Source organism: Ascidiella aspersa, chromosome 1 (genome assembly GCF_963924565.1).
Source record: "Ascidiella aspersa chromosome 1, kaAscAspe10.2, whole genome shotgun sequence".
In the NCBI taxonomy this organism is placed as follows: domain Eukaryota; kingdom Metazoa; phylum Chordata; class Ascidiacea; order Phlebobranchia; family Ascidiidae; genus Ascidiella; species Ascidiella aspersa.
The window spans coordinates 1,596,975-1,615,055 of record NC_139447.1 but is presented as its reverse complement, the minus strand read 5'-3'; the positions used below and the strand labels follow the sequence as shown (position 1 = coordinate 1,615,055).

General features: G+C 36.0%; 1 protein-coding gene across 1 annotated transcript; it reads right to left on the bottom strand.

Annotated features, from left to right (window-relative positions):
• Window positions 1-3,750: 3,750 nt before the first annotated feature.
• Window positions 3,751-15,214, bottom strand: LOC146166474 (cytochrome P450 2J6-like). The gene is made up of 9 exons (XM_083384819.1): window positions 14,902-15,214; window positions 13,916-14,064; window positions 13,442-13,532; window positions 11,838-11,947; window positions 11,221-11,342; window positions 9,630-9,751; window positions 8,027-8,171; window positions 6,045-6,217; window positions 3,751-5,145 (listed from the first exon to the last, which is right to left on the bottom strand). Exons 1-9 carry the CDS (start codon window positions 15,157-15,159, stop codon window positions 4,831-4,833), a joined length of 1,485 nt encoding a protein of 494 aa, XP_083240945.1. The 5' UTR covers window positions 15,160-15,214; the 3' UTR covers window positions 3,751-4,830.
• Window positions 15,215-18,081: the final 2,867 nt, after the last annotated feature.

Here is an 18,081-nt window from a genome sequence, read left to right as displayed (position 1 = left end):
GCCCTGCTCGCAAGTTATAATCCATTTCTGACGGTTCACCCTTATTCCCCCTTTTGGTTGGTTCACCCCTGCAAAAAAATTATTCACCCTGGGGTGAGCTATACAACTGTTTAAGAAACACTGCTTGTCAACCGGTATGTCATCTAATTAAACGAATGTTTTAGTTGAATAGGCGTGCCCTAAATGAAACCATCACCGAACAATAGTCTTTGGTTTTCCGGGGTTCTTTCTTGTTATATCATACATCCAGTTATGACGTTACTTTGTGACGCAATCCTTAAAAATGTCATGCGTTCCATAACAAAATGTTAACAATTAATCAACCCTTACCCTTGGTTGCAATACCTGTCTGCTAACTGACTTATGTACAGCTAACTTGATATTTCAGTGTTCTTCAAAGAAAAAAAGGTTGATTTGTAACGTTTTCTTATTAAACCTACGCCCATTACAGATGTATCGATTTAAAACACATTTGTTGTCCAACTAAAAAGCCTCTTTCTATGTTTAACAGAAAGCTATGACTAACTAACTTTCTATATAAATTCTGTGGGAACTGATTAATAGTATGTATCATTCTCAAACCCCTTTTGTGCTCTGTTTGTCTAGCAAACTCTGACTCTCCCCTTTTAGCTTGTGGGTAATAATGTTTGCACTTTCTTTCTAAAACTTGATAATGCCCCTTAATAGAATGCAATATCATTAGTTATCTAGCGGATAATGTGCTTCCAAGTCACGTAGGCTTGCCTGTATGGCTGCTTTGTTCCCGGTGTAACTGTTCGTTCGACAACGATTTTGATTATATGTGCACGAAAAATTATTCATACAATGCCAGGCAGCAGTTTATACAAAATCTTTCGCGGCCCAGAGTTTGCAAACCACTGGTCTAAAGTGTAAAACTGTAGCTTAATTAAACACACCAAAAGTCATAAACACAATATGCCGTTTAGACAAAATGCCAACAGTGTTGTTAGATTTTAATGTAAATCTGTGCAAAGCTACATTCTTCCAAAACTATTATAAATCAAACCACAGGAACAGTGGTGTACTAGCCTGCCTCGCATTTATATCGTGCCGCACAGAAAACTACACAGACAAAAGGCCAACAGTGTTGTTAGGCTTTATTGCATAACTGCTCTGTCAAAATTATTATAAATAAAACTAAACTGGTGTACTGGCCTAACCTATTATGCGGAAATAATAACATACAGCATATGTGATTAGCTGCAACAGAGCTAAATACAAGGTAATCAGTAGTTACAGCGATTTTTAACACTATAGACTTTACTTTTCTCTGAATGCCGTGCGCTCAATGTTCCGCAAAGCGACGTTTTGCAACATGAAACTTAATGCTGACAGCAAACACTTTGCTGTAAGAAGCAACATCGCCCAAAGGAAAACTGCAGGGGCAAATTATAGGTGCGTACTGGCAATTGCGATAAACCTAAATCAGCTGTTACTGTAGCTGTACCGATCATTATATCCTTTAGTATCTTCCAACTTCAACCTGCATTTATTTTTAAACAATGCGCTTACTTCTAACCCCATTGTTAACGAATAGCGAAGCGTGACCAGGTTACGCTTGATAAAGCGTGACTTTCACTGGGTCTTCTTAAATCGGGGGGCGCGACTTGCGAGGGGAACACACAAGAAGACCTACAAGGCAACGACATCTAATGATATATAATTTTACAATATTAAGACCGACGACATATTTAAAGCTCAAATAGAAAGTATCCATGACAGAATAAGAGTTAAAGCGTCTAAATAAGGCCTAAACCTGTCGGACAAGCTCTACATTTACCGGATTAGGCCTGGATTACAGAATTACGTCTGAAACTGTAGGGAGAGGGTGTTGGCCATTTGGGGACCCCTGTTTTGGTGTCGACGTTTGGGCGCCCTAGTTTGACGTCGCCGTTAGGGTGCCGCTGTTTTGACACCGGATTTTTGCCACTGCTTGGCTTCAATGGTATGGATGAGAAATTGAATTAGTGTTAAAATTATTAGGGGAGTTAGTGATGTACTTAGGATTGGCGTTTGCGGTTAGGTAAAAGGTTGTTTAGGCCTGATCCTGACTACTTAGGTCTTATTCCGACGGGTTTCGTACTTGTTCTGATTCAGACGTTATTGCCACTATAATGTATTATTGTATTAGTCTTATTTTGATGTTTAATTTTGTTCTTATATAGGTTTATGGCTGGAGCCCGCGAGGGGTAACTCAACCAAAGTTTTAGGAGCGGGGCAGTATATTAACTGTATACGAAGTGATTTACCTATTATTCTAGTTTTTATTCCTTTGATAAAAACAATAAAGCAAAATAAACCTTAGAACACACAATACTTTCACGCTAGCATGGCTAAGCAGACAACGAAATGTTTTGTTTAGCACTTTTAATCACAAACAGTCACCGAAAGTCTCATAGGGATAAACTATAAGAAAAAGTTTGAAAATAGTTACACTAGCTAAGCCTAAGGGATTCGTTTTAACTTTCAGGAAGATAGGTTCAAACTACACAGTATGTATAATTTGTGCACTCAGTTTAAGGGCAAACTAGAATTTCTTAGTTACCTTTGTAGCGTAAATCTTTATTAAAACTATCTTCAGGCTAGATTGCAGAAATTTCACAGATTAGCTTGGTTTAGTTTTGCTTAAAACACTAAAAATCCGAGCCCCGAGTCCGACTCCGCAGCCAGGTATTTAACAATTAAACATGCAACAACCAAAGCATACGAATCGAGCAAGGCGTACTCTCAAATTTCAACACTGCGTTAATTTATGAATGTCATGATTTAACGAATATTCAACAAATCGATATTTTAGTTTTTGTACAATTATTTTATATTCCAGATCTCATTTTAAATAAAAACTAGACTCAGAATACAAAGGTTTAAATTCTGATTTATTAGCGTGCAGTAAAATAGAGTTATTATACCGCGTACTCACTTTGAGATACAGAGCTTCGCCTCAAACAGATAACGCAGATTAAACAGAATACTATGAGAAACCGGCAGAAGCTAAACTCGTTAGGAAGGTAAGACAGACTGGCGTAAAAATTTGGGTTCGGCAATTATTCAATCTCAACGAAAAACAATCAACAAGAAAAAATGTTAGGATCGTTTACATGGAAGAGAGAGAAAGAGAGAGAGAGAGCTAGCAAGAGCAAGAGAGAGCAAAAGAGAGAAGGAGAGAGTGTGAGAGAGAGCAAAAGAAAGAGAATCAAAAAGAGAGAAAAAATAAGCATGAACAAGAGAAAGAAAAAAAGAAAGGGAAAGAACGAGAGAGAGAGAAAGATGCAAAAAGCTCCTCCAGTGGAGAAAGGACGTGATCAACAAACGTGGACGAAGTATGTCGGGAGATGGCTCAGGAAAGTTAGGTACACACGATTTTGTAAACTAGGACAAGCGTGTTAAGTACAGGAAGCCTCGTTGACGGCCGCAATTAAATTGCTCAAAGATCCGACAAATAAAGAAAAGTGGGGGACATAATTTGAAAAGTTCGAATTTTTTTTTTGGTAGGCTTACACTATGCACGGATCTGTAATGTAGCTTGATAATGAATTGCAATGCCAAAAAGGTTGATTAGATCAACATAGTCTTGACAAATTTGTTGTAATAGGAATTTGTTCCGACTCAGATTGGTAACAATTTGGTCCAACCTTTATAAGTGATGCTTTGAATTACTTCTCAGTCACATTAACGGAAGTTGATACAAGTTCGTCTCGAAACGTTTTAATCGAGATGTTTTTGATATACTTGACGTTTATGGCTTTCTAATTCATTATCCAGACTTTATTGATTTTCGACATGTTCAAGAGAGCACTGGTTCGAAATAAATAAAGTTGAATTTTTTTAAATCATTTAAAATATGCTGCCTAATTTTGATATAGCTTTGATATGCGTTCTACGCATTTAGTTAAAGCATACTGTTCTTTTTTAGATGCGAAAAATGCCAAGTTTTGGGAATTTGCCATACCAATAATTCTAAAACACCATACATAACACTACTTAAAAAGTTCACAAAGAAATAAAGAATATAAAAAAAATCCTAATAAAATAAGAATGGATACGCGATGACTTGAAACGATTATAAAAGTACAATTTTAGTAACTAGCGAATTTTTTTTACATTTCAAAAATTGTAATAACCGATGCAGTAATCAACAACAATAAGTGTAGTATAATTTGCAAGTGGAAAGTTTGAATACATGGCCTATTATATAAGAATGGTGCTTCCCAACCAGTAGGTCGCGAAGAATTTTTAAATGTTGCAGTTTTCTATTAAATAGGGACATCATTGCATTATCATTATGTAACATTTATGCAACTACGTAACAAATGATAATATCCAATATGCAAGTCCAAAGTCCGCATAATAGTAGGCTATATTGCATGTGTAAGTATACATTTTTTTATTTTCTCAATAATTTGTTTTTATTCGTTTAGTCATATCTCATTGTGGATCGCACAATACAATTTGCATCAAAAGTGGGTCGCGAACTGAAAAGGGTTGGGAAGTACTGTATTAGAATATAGTATAGTCCTATTAAATTTATGCTGGTGCATTGTTTATAATCAATGCGCAGATTGCGTTTTTATTTGTAAGGTAACTTAGTTATCTAGCAATAAATCAAATTATTGCTCCACAACTTGGAAAAATTACGTGTTTATGTTTCAATTGAAATATTTTGTCTATTTGACCATAACAATGACGTCATAAGGGATAGGATTGGGGTACTTTGGCCCAAAATATCAGGTATTGAAATTAAATGCGAAAGCATCAGAAAACCCCACAGCACAAGTGGGTCCACACCGTGACGTCACCACCATTACGTCATCACACGTCAGTGGTGACGCAATCGAATGGAAAGGCGTAGATCACCGCTCCGTTGAGCTTTGGTTTCAGGCGCGGTACTTCCCCGAGTGGGTCGGCCCCGAACTCGAACCTGGTTACCATGGCGACGAGGAAGTTGCGGACGATCTTTGGGAAGAGAAATCTTCCTAAACAACTGCGGGGTCCAATTGAGAAGGGAATCACGTGGTCTGAGGGCTGGAACCGACCCTCAGAGTCCAGGTGCCGCCCCGGGTCGAATTTATCCGGGTCCGCCCAGTATTTCGGGTTGCTGTGAATTGCCCAGAGGTTGGCGATCACCTGTGGAAAGAATGTGTTTTAAAACTACTTTAAAATTGTTTTTTTTACATTAACTGAAGATAATACAAGTTCGCATCGAAACGCCTTAATCAAAATGCTGTTAATCTACTCGACCTTTTTGGTTTTGAGATTCATTATTATTAAGGTAAAAGACACTAATAAGTAATAATTTAAGAGTTAGATCTTGGTTAATTGCCCAGGGGTTTTCGAGTGTGGAATAAAGTTTTTTAAAGTTGTGTTTTTTAAATAATTTTTCACTAATAATTAAGTTTTATATCAACGTTGATTGTCCAGGTCTTTGTTGCTTGGAAATTAGGTTTTATAAAATGTAGATTACACAAGTTTTGTGATCACTAAGAGAAAAAAATAAGTGTTTTAGATTTTTTTAATTAAAATTGGCGTAAAACGTGGGTAAAACTTGAGCTTAAGAGGTAAACCATATATATAAAAGTTAATGTCGAAATCTTGTGTTATTTATTTTTAAATGCACACTTGTTTGCACTATCGTGCCGTTAGTACCGGCAAGTGGTAGGTATTTTATTTCTATTTGGCCGCTAGATGGTCACCTGCGTTCTTGCAAATACACAAAAATGTTTTTTCACAGAAAAAGAGAATTCTTGGTCTACTGGTTTAACTAAGCCTCTACTTCAGTGGTTTTCAACCAGGGTTCTGTTTCCATATGGTTCCACTCCAGCAAAAGGTTGAAAAGCACTGCTCTACTGAGACTTCAATTTTAACCCTCAGTAAAATATGATATATTTTCAATTTAAACACACCACGTTTTGTCGATCTATATTCTAGGTCGTCAAAAAAGTTTTACATTTCTTAAAACTGCTCACGTTACAGGTCAGTGTCGCCGGTTACGCTATTTTAGCTGATTTATCTAGGTTTATACTCACAACAGTGTTATTTGCGACTTTCATGCCTCTGATCTCAACGTCTTCTGTTGTTTTGTGGGGGACAGCCGTTGGAACAATAGTTCGGAAGCGGAACAGCTCTTGCATGAAGGCGAAAGTGAAGGGAAGCTCTTCTGGATTAAGCTTCGGACTCTCAGCAGAAAATTCCTCGTCGCCTGAATGAAAAGGTGGATATAAGTGATTTAGAAATTGAAATGTCCCTTATTTTCCCTGATACCTTTCTCTAAACCACTTAACCTTCTTAACCCTCAATGACAGCTTAACCACTAACACCTTATGCTTTTGCGAAAAAACTAGTGAAAGATTGATATATATGATTTAGACATTAACATGGTAAAATTAAGATAAGGGTCATATCTTTCCAAATCAGCCCCCTTAACCTTTTCAACCCTAAAGTTCCCCATAACAACCTAATATAGTTTCCACAGAAAAACCCTTGCAGCTTCGTAAAAAGTTCATAGTTTGAAGTCGAGATTAAAGCTTTCACCCGCATCAGTTTTCAAAGACGGTCGCTTTCTCTTTTGTAAATAAAATCATTGTGTTGGTGTAACGGCTGTCATACAGCACCTTTCGAAAAGGAGACGTTTTTTTGGCAGCCATATACGCCACGTGTTTTAAACGTACCCCTTAAAAACTCGTTTACATTTGACAATTTGTTTGGAATTACTACGCTCCGTTTGTCGTCTTAATTATTATTCCATTATTATCCAATCAGCGTTTTCGTTTTTCCGCCGGCAAAGCGAAGAAAGGTTTTATTCCCAAACAGCGAGCTGAACATGTAACTGTGCTGCAAGTTTTAGCCAACAGTCATAGACAGCCTATTGATGTAAACCCTTTAACTTAAGATAGATTGCCACAGTTGCAACTACAAATACCATTTGTTAATGTAAAGGCGTTTTCTTAGTGATTTTCTAGTATTTTAGCATTAGGCTTGCCTTATAAATGTAATGTATTGTCAAAAGTGACAAACTTACTTTTTTAGAAAAGGATTTTAATTTTTTGGTCACCTATCTCATAAAGCATAAAGCTAGCTCGATAACAAGCTATTATAAATATACCATATTGGTGTCTACTAGGTGAAAATAACACCACACAATCTTGCAAGTATAAACGGAAAAGCAAAATGTTCAAAGCAGTTCCTTTGGAAAAGCCATCAAGTAAGTTAAGAAATGTTGTTTTTTCTAGGATAAAAAGCGCCGTAAATAAATTCGTAGCATTGGAAATTTTTCTGGATTTATTTTAAACCCCGGGAATTATGAGTATAGAAGCTATATGGACAATTTTATAAAACGCTTATGCCCTTCGGTTTTGTATCCTTTATACATACGATTAAACCCACTGTCCGGTATAGGTAGTTTTGTGACGTAGAACTTTTATCAGTCGGTGCTCATTTCCTATGGTAACATAAATTAGAATGCGAGTTAGCGCTTAGAAGTGACTTGTTTCGCAATAGCAAAATCAGTTTTTTCTCTTGGGATAAATAAAAACAAATATATAGAATAGGTTGTTAGCGATAATGCTTCAAGCTACAGCTTTTTAAGCGCTGACTAACAAGGTTATTGAATATATTTATTTTGCATAAAAACTCAACTATGACAATTTTAAAAAATCGTAGTTGATGAATTTTCACCCTAATTTTTTAAATATATATATATTTTTTGTTTAAATCGCACTTTATAAATTTTACCGATCACTTTTTGAATATTTTGTAAAATTTGTGTTAAAAAATACGTTTTTCGAATTAAATTTACCATTGACATTGTTTAGAACGCATGTTTTAAAAAGAGTTTATGAAAAATGCCTTCTACGAAGTATCGTTAAATGTACAAGGTTCGCAAATCTATGTTTATGTTTTTAATGGGCCAAAAAGTTTAGGAACCTCGACCCTTTAAACTAAACCGTTGACTTTTTCTTACTCATCCCGTATTTAAGCTCGACGTCATTTTTCTCAGGTTGCAACTTACCAAAGACGCGTTTGATTTCCTCTCGCAACCTTGTCTGCATCTCAGGGAACCGAATGAGCACAATGATAGCCCACCTGATCGCTTGGTATGTTCCCTCTACTCCAGCGAAGAAGCAATCGTACGTGAATTGAGTGACTTGGCGTCTCTAACAAGTAAGCTGCTTGTTACTTTAGCATTTGTAGAGTAAGTTAGTTTAAAGTCATAAATAGTAAAAGCAGTGGTTTCAAAAAATTCGTCAAAACATGAAGCCATATAAAGACCTACGCCACTGCCAGGCGTCATTAGGTAATGTGTGGGCTATCGTTACGTTAAGCAAACATTCTGATTGCTAAAAAATACAGGTTTAACATATAAAAGTGACTTAGTAAAATTTCCACTTGTAACGTTGGTTTTATGTTGAGATGAAAGGCCAAATACTGACCCTTCCGCTGGCAAATACTAGTTGAACGACATTCATCTAATATAACAAAGATCTACATAAAATGTGAATTACGTCATATTTTAAGTTGGACGTAAATTTGGTTTTCACTTTTATTCATTACAAATAAAAAATCATTAATTTGTTTTCAAATGAAAAAAGAAAAAAAAAATACCTTACATGAACTGAAAGGGCGATATTGTAATAATGTCATAACTTTTCCTGAGAAAATCGTGCTAAAGAAAGTTTTTTTTGTCTCGTGAGAACCATTGTTGGGGCGTGCCAAAAGTAATTGAGCGAACTTGTAATTACACAACTAATTACGCAAGCTAGGAGACTGCTATAAATAAACGTGAGCTATATATAGCGTAAAGTCGAGTTGATTTAGTTGTAGTATTTTCCCATCCAAAGTCAGGATATCCGCCTATAAGTCAGGGCTACTTCCTTGGTTTTTGTTCACTGGGCAAAAGCTGTTTAGGTCAAAGTACCTCCCAAATTCAAAGTTACTTCGAAATTTCCACCCCAAATTAAAAAAAAAATTCGAAGGGAGTCAAGTGGCTCCCTTTTGAGAACCACTAAACTAGACAATTAAATATAAAAAGGTTTTATTTCCAAAGACATAATTTGCTTGATGATTTAACCATGAACGTTGACATTGGAAAGGTAAAGCGCTGTGGTTGTTTGAATTTACTATAAATCGGGCCTTTCAATTAGGTTCAAGTTGGAAATTTTAACAATCACGTATACCCTTTACCCAAAATATCGAATATCGGAATAGGAATAAAATTTCAAGTATCGGGCATTTCTACATTAAACCTTAAGGGTTAATGCAAGGATTCTCAACTGGGTAAACTGGGTGCCATTTTTAACGCTTACGGGTGCCAGGAGATAATTTAAATTCTTTTGGTTTTTAATTTTTTCTCTATTGGTAAGCTTCTTGATACAATGTTTTTTGTACAATAAAAGTGCCAAAAAAAGTTGTTTTCAACCTTGTTGCACAGTTAATGTGCTGTTTATTGTTACGTTACAGTTGTCCAGTTTCATCGTACACAATATTGTAACGTTACAGTTTATTTAGCAAAAATACAAGCAAGGGTGCCGCGAACTATTCATAATTCCTGTAGGGTGCCGCAAGCCAAAAAGGTTGCGAAACACTGGGTTAATGGAACGAATTATTGAACTAACCGTGAAAGTTTTATCGTGTTCCGCCTCAATCTCTCCCTTCGTTGTTGCTGCGATGAAATCTGTTGATTCTCTTTGGTCATCTTCATCCTTTAATTCCTCCGATACAAACTCGCCGATGACATCTGCAAATCAAAATAGCAAGATTAAATACTTTGCTGTTACAAAAAGTAAATGGCTTATTTAAAAAACTGGAAAACTACGGCGTACTACTTGTTTTAGGCCAGCAAATATTGTAAATATTAAAAAAAGCTCATCCTCCGTTAAAAAAAGAATAAAAATAATTAATAAAAAGTACAACTGCCCATCGCATACTACGCTACGCTGTGGCTTTGTTTTGCCACAACCACTATGATTAAGTTTAATGGTAAAAATAACGGCCCAAATAGACGTTAAAAGCGACATGCTTTATTTTCAAACGTTTCGGCAATTTCTAATGCCATCATCAGTGATATGAAGGCCACGTCGGTTGCACCCGTTTATACACACTTTGGTCGCACCAAGAAATGATAAGAATGATATAAAAGTGAGAAACAAGCGTCGCAAAAAGATAGATAAAAAGGTGCGCAGCAAAAAACGAGGAGCGAGGTGTAAGCCACCTGCGAGTGTGCGTCTGACACTATGATTAGCTTTACAAGAATTGGAGTGTTAATATATACGCTGGTCTAGCTGACAACAACACGAACCGTAAATTTATTGGGAATGTTGAAAGACTTAATGCAGTGGTTTACAACCGGGGGTCCACGGACCCATGGGGGTCCGCAAAACGTTTTCAGGGGGTCCGCAAAAACCAAAATATATCTTTATTAAATCAATTTAAGCTGGGATATGTGCTTAATCACATTCTAGGTAAGTGATAAAATCACATTGTCACATGTTGTAAATCATATTTAGTATGACGTAACACTTCCATTGTGATGTAACACAAATAGATTGTAAAGTGAACAGCAGCATTGCAACAGTTCACATGTACTGGACCTCGGTTTAACTTCATGCTATCGTTCGCAAAGATGACATGCGTCTAGCATTGTCAAAAACACAACCACGCATTTCAAGTCTTGCTTCGTAGATGCAGCAGCAAAAATCATATTGAAATAAACGTGTCATAATAAAGCAATCTGGTGTTTTTCATAATAAAGCAAATCTGGTGGTTTCTTTACTCAACATACGGTGTCCTACGCAGATATACTGAACTATTAAAAATAATTAAACGCACATACTACACCAGAAAATGTGAGGGGTCCGCGACTATTTGACGGCATCAAAAAGGGCCACGGCTACATAAAGGTTGAGAACCACTGACTTAATGCATTGGAAAAAGGATAATTTTTAACAAATCTTCAGGTTTAAGCACAACAAGTATTTTTATACTTGTGTTTTTGCATATGTGTAATCTTTTTCTGTGTTGTTGTATCTCTGACATTTATGGCACACAACGATTTATTAAAACCAATGCGCAAACGTAAAAGACCCAAAACACTGCAATAAACTTAATTAAACTTTTGTTGTTAAACGAAGCACTAACGTCTATAACGATAACATAGCATTACAAAAACGAGCTAGTTTTTCGTTTTCGATTAGTTTTCTCTCTCACCCATAACAACCTCTTTACGTTGTTTCTGGTTTTCGGCTTGCTTAGAAAAGTAGCGCAAATTGAGCAGGAATGGCATGAAAACCCCGATGGCTAGCATTCCTGATAACTCCTCGTTCGCAAACCTGACAAAGTATAACAGAAGATTATTAGGTTGAACATGTAAATATCGCGTTGTTTTACTAAAAAAGTGATTAAATTTCGGTTGGGAATATAAAATCGCGTTGTTTTACATAACTAAATATTTTTTAGGAAATTAAAATAAACATTTTTTAATTAAATATTACGTAGATTTCCCTATATTAGTAATGAAAAACAAAATCGAATGTTTCACTTATACTTAATCGACTGTTGTTGTGTAAATATATCGTTTTGTTGTTTTACTTATACAAATATAAATAAAATATAAATGATTTGCTAAAACAAAATGCAATATAATTTATACAGGAAAAAATATTTAAATAAAAAACAAAATACAGATTATATTATGTTGTCAAATTATACAAAAATCGGATTTCTATCACTTAAACCGTGTTTCCACTTTGTGTTCACAATTATAATTTCGCTAAACTAAGTATTCCAGTATCCTTTGAGCAGAAGTACGGCTGCAAAATACTTACACGACACTAAAGTAGGCGTGAAGTTTTTGGAACCTCGGGTCCTCTGTCTTCAGTCGCTGTCCGAGCATAATGTTGCAAAATAAGTGAATCATTGCGTGAGATAAGCTTTCCTATAGGGATCATCAGAAAACATATTGAAAATGTTATTCAACTATACTTACTATTGGGATACTGACAAACAATACGTGAAAAGTTTAAGAGTATTAACAATTGTACATAAAAAAATAAAAATTTCGATTTAAAAAAAGATTATATTTCTTTTTAATAAAAAGTAAACATTTTCATTTAATCAAAAAGTTAATACTTCTATTTAATAAAAAATTTTACCTACTCCATTAAATAAATAACGTTAACATTTCTATTCCATAAAACGGTTTACATTCACATTTAAAATAGCTTATTTTCTTATACTTTTTTAGACTGATTTGGTAATCAACAGATTGTTTAACTACTAAAACCGCGGTGGCTTATCAAGGTTTGCACGTGCTACGCAGCTTAGCAGTAACATAATTAATACTTTGGAGTACAATGGATGGAGGTTGTAGTTAGACGTAGTAAGAATTCCAAAGCCCATACAGAAGTAGGTATCATTTTGAACGTTTGGAATAACTCTTTATTCTCATAGTAGGTTAAAAAAGTGATTAAAGAGATATTTAAAACGTTAAAAATGCTACCTACTTCTGTTTCTGTTTTGGTTTTAATAGTTAGTACATTACTCGTTGATTTGATTCTCTGCCAAGTCCACAAATTATTTGTATAAAGGTTAACTTTGCGTAATTAACGCGAAACGTATATTTTCTTTACGAGGTGGGTTTATTCTTAAAGACCACAAATATTAAAAATTGTTATAGAACATATAAAAAATCGCAATCCTTTTCAACCGATGCAAATACAGCTTAAAAACAATTATGGTACCGTTTCAAACTTCACAACAGAAACATGCTTTCCGACCATGGCACTCTAAATATAGTTTAACCTATATCTGTTGTCAATTTGCCCAAGAATGGATAACTATCTTTCTGTGAAAACAAGTCCGTTGTTGATCGGTGTAAGTCCGAAATAAGGATAGAGTAGACAATGTTGTGTGCTTCAGCAAACGATTATTGGGTCTCGAGTCTTGTAGGAAGTTTTCAACATACTTGGATGAATATAAACTTATACATAGGCATAGCGGCTTACGGTGACATCGTAAGCCTTCGTATTTGTAGTACCTGACACATGTTTCTAAATATTTGTATAGTCGTGTTTTATATAGCGTTTTAAGCATTACTGGTCACTGTTTATTTAGCTTGAAATGGCAAGGTTTAACCACGCAATTCATAGGGATTTCTTTAGTTTAACGTAATAAGAATATCAAAGCCCATACAGAAGTGGGTAAGAGTTATTCGAAACGTTCAAGATGATACCTACTTCTGTATGGGCTGACCATTAGAACAGAGTCGTTCTACCCTTGCGTTGCGTGCGTTAATATGCAAATACAAATCCCTGGAGTATAACATGGATGCTAAGGTGTATTCAGCAGACGATTATTCGGCCTCTAGTCTGGTATAGATTTTCGACCATACTTGGCTAAAAATAAACTGACAGATAACATAGCGACTTACAGTAATGTCGTAAGCCTTGCCGTTGCTTAGTTTTCTCACATCTTCCAAGAGATGCGGAAGTTCTTCGTTCATCTTTCTGTCAAGTTGCAAGCTAACAAACAAAAACACATTACCTGTAATATATTATTGAAAACGCAGACAGGTTTCATCCGGACCGTGTCTTAGTTGACAGTGTCAAAAGATAATTAATGGGGCCGGAATTATCAATAGCAGATCAAAGGCTATCAACAAATGATATGTAAGCAACCAACTATTATATAATGACTTAGTTTTAAGTTAAAGATTGGATTTTTGTCGTCAAACGAAATGGAGTAAGTCCATATTGTGCCACACAGTGTAACAAAAGGCCAAAGTCTTTTTAAATCGCTTCAATTGAGTAACTTTTTAAACTGCTTCGTTTAGACAGGCTAATTCCCTATAGCTACCATTACTTGAGTACATTTTTACTATTTTAAGTCCGAAAAATATTCTAACCCGTAAAGAGCTTTCTCTCCCAGCGGTTTTTGCTGCTTGAAGAACTTGCCGTAATCGACAAACCCGATCCCGTATCCGTTGTCGTTGATTATATCCAGGAAACTGCTTTGCGGCCGACCGGAGAACTTCTTCTTTTGGTCTACAAGGGCCTGGAAATAATGAAAAAAATAAAGGTCGGTTTTATTATATAGGGATATTCGATTGCATATTACGTCGTAGCCAATTCGTCATTTTGACTAAAGTAGATAGTGTAATAATAATGATTTTAAGGGCATGAGATACAATTTTTTTTGTGAAACCAAAAATCTGGTTATCTTCATTTTTAATGTGCTAATTTACTAGAAACATACGTTTGAAAAAGGAACACAATAAAAAGGGTTTCTTAGTATTTTTAATAACAGTAATAAATCACAATATTCATTAAATTGACATTTAGTTGATTTACAAACGTTTAGGTTTGCGCAATGCCTTTTGCCATCATCAGTGTAAAAAAGTGAACGAAAAAAGTGATAAAAAACACAAAAAAGTACAAAAGGACAAAGCAAACGTTTATAGCAACGAAATATTTTATCGAACATGATGGCTTTGTTATTTTTATTAAAATGTACAGAATGTGATCTATACTTCTGTGTAGGCTTGGTTATATACATAATTGTTACAGATACCCAGGGCAGGATCATGCATTTTTGAGGATAAAGCAGTTAAGACGCCCTGTATGTGTGAGGTTTAAGATGATACTTGGCAACTAAAAAACAAGCAAAGTTTCAACTGGGCCACTATTGAGTTCTGAGTCGTCTGGCCAACTTATTTTCATTAAAACTAAGGCACCATTGAAAGTTCGGCAATGAAAAATCCTGTGGCCCCCTTCCCTTTGTGCCCTAAGCACGTGCACTTTGCTTAATGGTCAATCCAGCCCTGTATATACCTCACTACACAGGCTATCGGGTATATAGATATTATCAATTTTTCAACATTCTACCAATTACCTCACGAAGGCTGTCATAGTCGTTCAGCACCACAATATCGCTGAATCCCATTCTTGCCGAGAATATGGGTCCATACTCGAGGCTCCAGTCGTAACAAGTCTTCCCCGTATCCTTGCCAAACTGCATGACCACCCCCAGGACCGGGACCCCTATGGGGCCGGGTGGGGCGTCTGAGGGGCGACGGTAAAACTGTCGGTAGATCAGGTAAATGGGAAGAAGGAAAAATGCACTTAGATTGATCCCCCACATTGTACACATTGGCTTTTCGCGTTTGGCGTCAACGTATAACGCTCTGTTGTTTTTTACGCTAAGTTCTAAAGCTGTTTGACGAACAGATTTTGTTGTATTTAAGTAACATGTATATAACTAATATTTCCAATTTTGAGGTAAAATTCCTTTATTCCTCATTGTACACGTTGGCTTCTAGCTGGCGCCAATGTAGCCTATAAAGCTGTGTTGTTGTATCTACGCTTACTTGTAAACCGTACACTATAGGTGCAACTGTACCGCATTGTTGTTGCAAAACACAGCTTAAATCGGTCGTGAAGTCAGCAAATAAAATTTAAGGCGACTAGACATCTAGAATTAAAAAAATAGCAGCTAAAATATTTGCAAATCGCAAACCGTATTTCGCAGTTAGTAAACTACACAAGGGTGTAATTTTATTGTATACCATTGGGTAGCAAAAAAGCGGAATTAACACCAAGCCGACCAATAAAATTGCTTGGAAAAACTTAAGTATTGAAGTAGTGCTAGAGCCCCTCCAAGGAAAACCACTGTTTTAAACTAAGCGCTTATCCTTCAAAAGAGTAATACTTCAATTTCGCAAAAACGCTTCAATTTCAATGACGGAAATATGTACACAGGCTGTCTACCGCACGAATCTATGCTGGCAGCTGCTGTTTGGCGAACAAAAAAGACGGCGTCAGAAAATCCCTACGGTATTAATAGGAGATGTGCCAAGGGATTATTGCGCCTGGTAGCAAGCTCACTAAATATATAAGAATCTTGTGTCAAAGATTTTTGTCACAAAAAGTGTTAACTTTCTATAACAACTTATTTTTACTGGTAAGTGAAAGGTTTAACACTGAAAGGGCAAATTTTACTGATTTTAGGCTGTACAATTTGTTTACTAATCTTCAAAGGAAGCACCTTGCAATAAACATGACATACTACATGTTTCGCAGATATTTTTTTCGAGAAATAAGCTTTTCTCTATTGCAAATAAACATTCAAGCAAGCGTGAAAACTTGGATGCAAAACAATACATCAATAAAAAACATTTTAGGATACTTACCTGTGCCCACAACGCGATGTGATGTACTTAGCGCGTTTTTTTTTAGTTATTAAAGTATTCTTTTTTAGAAAGTGTGCCGCGAAACTTTGTCTGATTTGATGCAAGCTAATAAAGTTTAGAAAACACTGTTTCCTGGTCTCAATGAATCCAAATATGTGTTTCTATTCCCTTAAACGTCCAAGGCCTGCGTTTCATCAACTAGAAGTGGCATTCGTTTTGTGTGCGATATCACTCCTTGGCTACAGACGAAAGCAACGTAATATGAAATGCTACAGTGATAGCAGACTGCGCTGAGTAGCCCTGCTTCAAACTTGAACTTTAGTTAAGGATCAACGCGTATATGTGTTTTACAACTGTGATCTAGCCCTTGCTGTATTTTGACCAACGATTACGGCTTACCTATCATTATTAGTATACCGAAAACTATCATAGACTCACCGAACCTGTCGAACAATACTACAAGCAGAGCAGACTAGAAAAACAACTATCCTGCAGTTAGGTTCGAACTCACGAACTAAGGCCAAACCCGGACCGAGTAGTATTACATTTTATTGCCTATTATATTTTTGTTTTTTTGCAACTAAAATCTTGCAAAACTGAGTCACGCTGTGCGGTTGCGGCGTTCTTACCAGTTTCGCTTAGCTCTCCAACGAAAACAAAGTCACTCAAGCGAAAAGGAGCAATGGCACGTAAAAAAGGCCCAGCTAAAAAATATGTCAGACGATAAATCAGAATTCGTCGAACTACCTAAATGGAACGGGCCACCCTGTGGCTACACAATCAGGATAGTTAGAGAATATGACATATTTCATCTAGAATCACGCTCTTGATTCATCATTATGTAACGTAGGATGTTTTTCGATATTTATAGTTTAGTTAACAGTAGTAATTGAGCATTTTGGACATCTGCTGCCAATGGGTATGGATTCGAAAAAATCTTCACTGCTTTTAAACGCTGTTTAAAATAATGTTGGTGCAAAACAAATGCGCAACCCATGCAAATATATTCACTTTTTTATTTTGCCTTGCACGCAATTATTAAGCTGCTAGAATTTTGCTACAAAGTGTTACGCAAATTTTGTTGAAAGTCTTGCAAATCTAAGTTACCGGGCTTGTTTTTTAAACTCTGTACTAAATATTTAGTTCTTTAATTATAAAAAACGAAGTCCCGGTGTCGCATTACAAACTTTCCTTTCAGAATAAGTTAATAAGCTGCGATTACTATACTATCAATACGGCAATTTGTATTTTAGACTGGGCACACTTTTCTTTAAAATATTAAAACATTCAGGTACTGTAAAAAATTGTCAAGACCTATACGGTAAGAATATCGACGGCCTTACTGAAGTAGGTATAACCCCTCGCTTTAAACCTGAAAACCTCACGTTTGTATTTGGACCATGACACTGGCTCGCAGCAAACAGTCAAAACACAACACACGCGTTCAACTAAAGACTGAAAACGAGTATACCCATTCTGAAAATTTCGCAGCACTAAAATTAAGCGGACTGGCTGTTAGCCTAACCTGTCGCTTCTTGATGGGTGCTTTTTCATTTCCGCCTGTTTTTTTCATCTCGTTAAGCGTAATAGTACAACAAAAAGACAACTAAACACCAAATATATTTCAACCCAGCCAGTCTATAGAAAGAGCTGTGGAAGAAAACATAAAACAATGCAGTAAGTTTGCTTGGTAGCCGGGTGCAAATTTACAAAGCACATCATCTGCTGCAATAAACGCCAACTTGTTTTAACCCTCATCTTATACGACTTGCGATATTATCAAAGCGAAACTGACACCCGACAACAAATTGTATTATTGTTATTTATAAGGGGTGATAGTGCGGATATGATGCTAAACGGATGTTTGGTAATTTAGCCTGCCT

Bases quoted from the DNA above. Each gene is read 5' to 3' on its own strand.
- LOC146166474 (XM_083384819.1), bottom strand. From the start codon at position 15,159: ATGTGTACAATGTGGGGGATCAATCTAAGTGCATTTTTCCTTCTTCCC. The intron at 11,343-11,837 runs GTAAGTATTTTG...ATACTTTGTCAG, and splicing joins CACGCCTACTTTAGTGTCGT to GTTTGCGAACGAGGAGTTAT. The intron at 5,146-6,044 runs GTGAGTATAAAC...TTCTTTCCACAG, and splicing joins AAGTCGCAAATAACACTGTT to GTGATCGCCAACCTCTGGGC.